Raw genomic sequence first — 4,385 nt, 5'->3', positions numbered from 1 at the left:
GAGAGCGAGAGAGCGAGAGAGCGAGAGAGCGAGAGAGCGAGAGAGCGAGAGAGAGCGCGACACAGACAAACATAGACACATATTTATGTGTGTGTAATTTACTTTATACAATATATAATATCAAAGTAATACTTGTCATTGGCTATATATTCCGCACATGTATTCAAAGTTTCAGTATCATATAGATATCATTCCATCGTTTCATTTAAATGTGAGGTTAAGAAAGGCGACATATCAAAGTTCATTTTTATTTGCACGAGATAAACCTTGCTGGAACAGTTACTGCTGGACATGACAACTGAACAAACCAAAAATGTATGACCAGTGGCTTACAGTTTCTCTCTTTTTTCGTTCAGTCTTATAGCGAAAATATCAATATACCTAACGTTGTAATTTGGCAAGATTAAATCAATCTAAAACAGAAGATGCCGTTGTATATAGCAACTTTAAATACAAGTAACTCTATACTAATCCCTTTACAGCACACTTTTGAAAGTACTACTCCCTAAATCAGACACACCTTGCCTGGGAAAATACATTCCTAGGTACCTGTATGAGCAGCCTGTAAACCGAGTCACAGTTGGAGAGAAACAAGACACATTCACCCTCTTTGGCAGCATGGGATGATGGCTTGGGACACCTGCACGTCCCTCGGGTTGCAGAGTTATTGCTCGGTTGCAAGGACGGCGTCGTATCAGCTTTTTCTTTCCTGGTGATCAACCGTTGGCGGTTATGAATGCACTGTGCAGGTTGATGTGTAACATGTTGATGTCAGTGATAACTTGGATGTACAGTATATGTTTAGTTTATGTATATGTATATTTAGATAGATAGATAGAGAGGGAGATAGATAGATAGAGAGAGAGAGAGAGAGAGAGAGAGAAAGAGAAAGAAAAAGAGAGAGGGAGAGAGAAACAGAGAGAGAGAAATGGATAGATAAATAGATGTGCTGATAAGTAAAAAGATGAGTAGATACAGATGTGTGTAAAAATATGTATGCATGTATTTCTAAATACATACAGTTTATACTGATGTCAATCATTACGTTGGCGCGTTGGTGATAAGTGACAGGTTCCTAACATGTAACTTTGGACTGATTGAAAACCATATGATTTATCTAAACCTTCACTCAGTGATATGCATTTAATGGAAATGTACTGTAGAATCAAACTGGAAAATTTCCCGTTATTTTTGTTAGGAACAAAAATATACTATGATACTATAACAATGAACAGAATAGCAGTGTGATGTGTTGCTAATTCAACATCTAACTATAAAATTATATATTTACATATATACGCTGATACATATAATTCAATCAATAAATGAACGATCTTTCTCTCTTGTTATAAACATGAAATAAGTGTACATCATGACCTATCATATCGACTGATTGCTTTCTAACCTGGCCTATAAATAAAACCATCAAAGGCTACACAGAAAATGAAAAAGAAAAGAAACAAGATACTACTGTCATTCGCCTCAACTGATCTCCATTGCTTACTGGCTTGGCATAGGCTAATAGTCTCTGCATGCAGATTGTCGTCAATAATACACTAAGGCCAGAGAGTGATAATCTGTCTTGTGTTAATCACGTCAAGTCGTTGTTTATATTGCATTGTCACAGATGTTTAGATGATGCAGAGATTCGAGAGAGTCAACATTATTAACTTAACAACGATGAGAAATAATAATGATGATGGTTAAATGGTTTTAGACCATTACGCTTCGTCTGAGTTGGTAGGAAATCTATATTTTCCCCCATGTGTGTATGTATCGAAATGCATGTACATCAACCTAAAAATAAGACTTAATTTGGCCCCTTAACTACCTGCTTTTGCTGCATTATACACTGAAATTAGCGACACGGAAACATGAATAAAACAAAGGTCTAGGTACATTAAGTTACTTTAGCAAGTTTCATTAATTGTGTGTATGCAACAATCGTCAACATACAGCTTGTTTGTCTTATGTACAGCAATTTACAGTGCTCTGACTCAGATCTAGTTACGCATATTGACAAGAGTGAAGAAATTAAGAGGTCACATAGAGAAACCGTTCAGTAAATGTGTAACATTAAGCAGTACCAGACACACATACCATGCGCATGATGGTGTGAATAAGAGAAATCAGTCATAGTTTTGTACATTTCTACTTCACAAATGTCCCGAGTAACTCCATAATGTTCCTTGTGCAATGTTTTCGTTCCTAAGACTATTTATACAGACATACTGCCATAATTTAGATTGTACATACATGTATATTATTCTTAGCTCGTGTTTAGATACATCAGACACTCATAAGTGATTCGAATACAACATCATTTCAGAGAATGATGGATTCGAACCGGAATTCTTTGGGTTCGTGTTTCATTGGCGTCGGCACAGGTTTCACTCTGCCCGCCTGCATGTTCTCTTGACAATTTCGCGAAGAAACTGTTGTTGACACACATATAATTAGTGATATATCACAGTGGACAATGCTTTTTTTTTATACAACTCCATTTTCATTTCACAGTTTATAGTTTCCAAGCTTATTTTTTGTTATTGTTGGTTCTCGCTCAACGTAAACCATAAGAGCCCAATACCTTATCTTCTCCGGTAGCTTTGTGGACGGAACGCGATCACATAAACTGGACAATAAATCTTCACTGAATTGGTCGCACCAAAAAGTACCATGTGTTTCATCATCACAAGTTAATAACTCAGTTATCATGAGTTCATGACCAAAGCATCACCAGTTGCCACAACCAATTCCATACTTGTGATACAGCCTTTTCTCACCACTTCGTTCCTTACACAGTGGTATGATGGACGTGTGTATGCTAACTGATGTGCGAATAAACTTTGGTGAAAATTTAACTATATACTCGTAAATATGCAATTTTATATCTCTATGTATAAGTTGTATGCCTCGTTGTCGTCAATGAAAGTTCGAATGGTCCGGCTGCCAAGATTGTACTTTGTATCACAGATAATATCAATGCCTAAAGGGAGGGGGGGGGGGATCATCACTCTGAATTCGAGAAAGACAGGAAGGGAATTTATGTTTTTGAATACCGAAGGTGCAAAACGTCCCCCGGCTTAAAGAACGCTACGCTTTTAGTTCAATTATTATATATATATTTTTTTTGTTCGTCCTTGTTATATTTAGAGATTTTATGAATTGTAATTTTCGTGATGTTATAGTATGAGCGTGAATGAAGCCTTGTAAAAGCTAACTGCTTTCCCTTTTATATTTCAAATCTTAACTCGTTTCAGTAAGGCTTCACTTCTGATTGGAATTGTGTGTGTATATGTATGAGTATATATATATATATATATATATATATATATATATATATATATATATATATATATATACATTTATATATATATATATATATATATATATATATATATATATATATATACATAGACACAAGCTGCACATCTGCTCATACAATCTTCAAAATTCCAACGCTAGATTTCCCCATAAATGACCATCCCACACATAGTCTCTCCCGCTTATCCTCCGGCGGGCAATGAGAGAGTATCCTTCACTCCTTCGTGCCGGTTCCTTCCTCCTTTGATGATGTCCTGAGTCCTTCCTCCCTCAGGCTACGGCACGTCGGGCAGCCACTCGAAGGGCGGTTGTCTGCTGCTCTCTGGTAGCGTCTTCATTTTGCTGTTGTGTGATTTGGCTTCTTGCTCCGGGTTTTATTTGAGGTATCTGTTGGAGGCGTGGCTTGTAAGGTCAGACTGATTCGGTGTACTTGAATAGACTGAATATATGTATATATATATATATATATATATATATATATATATATATATATATATATATATATATATATTTGCACACACATCTACTTTATCTCTACTTCATCTATGTAGACCATTATATCCTATGTCTTCCTATACAGCATTTACCTACCTGTTAGGCCTTCAAATAGAACAAACACATGTAACAGACATACTGTTTTTGTCATTATCATTATCATTAACATATTATCAATATTATTATTATCATTGTCGTCATCACTATTACTATCCTTCCGACTATTTTTGATGATGATGATGGTGATGATGATGATGATGATAAGGAGGAGGAGGAGGATGGTGATAATGATGATGATAGTGATGTTGGTGATAGTGATGGTGATAGTGATGTTGGTGAACATGGTGATGATAATGATGATGATAATGATAATGATAATGTTAACGACAACGATAATGATAACGATGATGAAGATGACGACTACATCATGAAAATCCCCCAAACAACAGTAATAATCCACACTAACTTGGCCGCCCAGTTAGTTCTGCCGTGAACATTGGCATTAGCACTGTTGGACCGCGTGGGCGCCGTTGCAAAGGATCCTGCAGCCATACTAGAGGCGTTGT

General features: G+C 36.4%; 1 protein-coding gene across 4 annotated transcripts in view; it reads right to left on the bottom strand.

The window, feature by feature from the left end:
- Nucleotides 1-1,968: 1,968 nt before the first annotated feature.
- Nucleotides 1,969-4,385, bottom strand: part of LOC122256265 (serine/threonine-protein kinase MAK) — a 72,907-nt gene continuing 70,490 nt past the window's right edge. For all 4 annotated transcript variants that reach the window (XM_043020814.2, XM_043020813.2, XM_043020815.2 and 1 more), the window contains exons 10-11: nt 4,286-4,385; nt 1,969-3,711 (exon numbers count right to left, since the gene is read on the bottom strand). The exon at nt 4,286-4,385 is cut by the window's right edge. In XM_043020814.2, the coding sequence (XP_042876748.1) occupies nt 3,699-3,711; nt 4,286-4,385 (113 nt within the window). In that variant the 3' untranslated portion in view covers nt 1,969-3,698. The remainder of the gene's footprint in view (nt 3,712-4,285) is intronic.

Source organism: Penaeus japonicus, unplaced genomic scaffold (assembly GCF_977035675.1).
Source record: "Penaeus japonicus unplaced genomic scaffold, GWHDUDI00000001_assembly GWHDUDI00000009, whole genome shotgun sequence".
NCBI lineage: Eukaryota > Metazoa > Arthropoda > Malacostraca > Decapoda > Penaeidae > Penaeus > Penaeus japonicus.
This window is presented reverse-complemented; position numbering and strand designations above follow the sequence as displayed.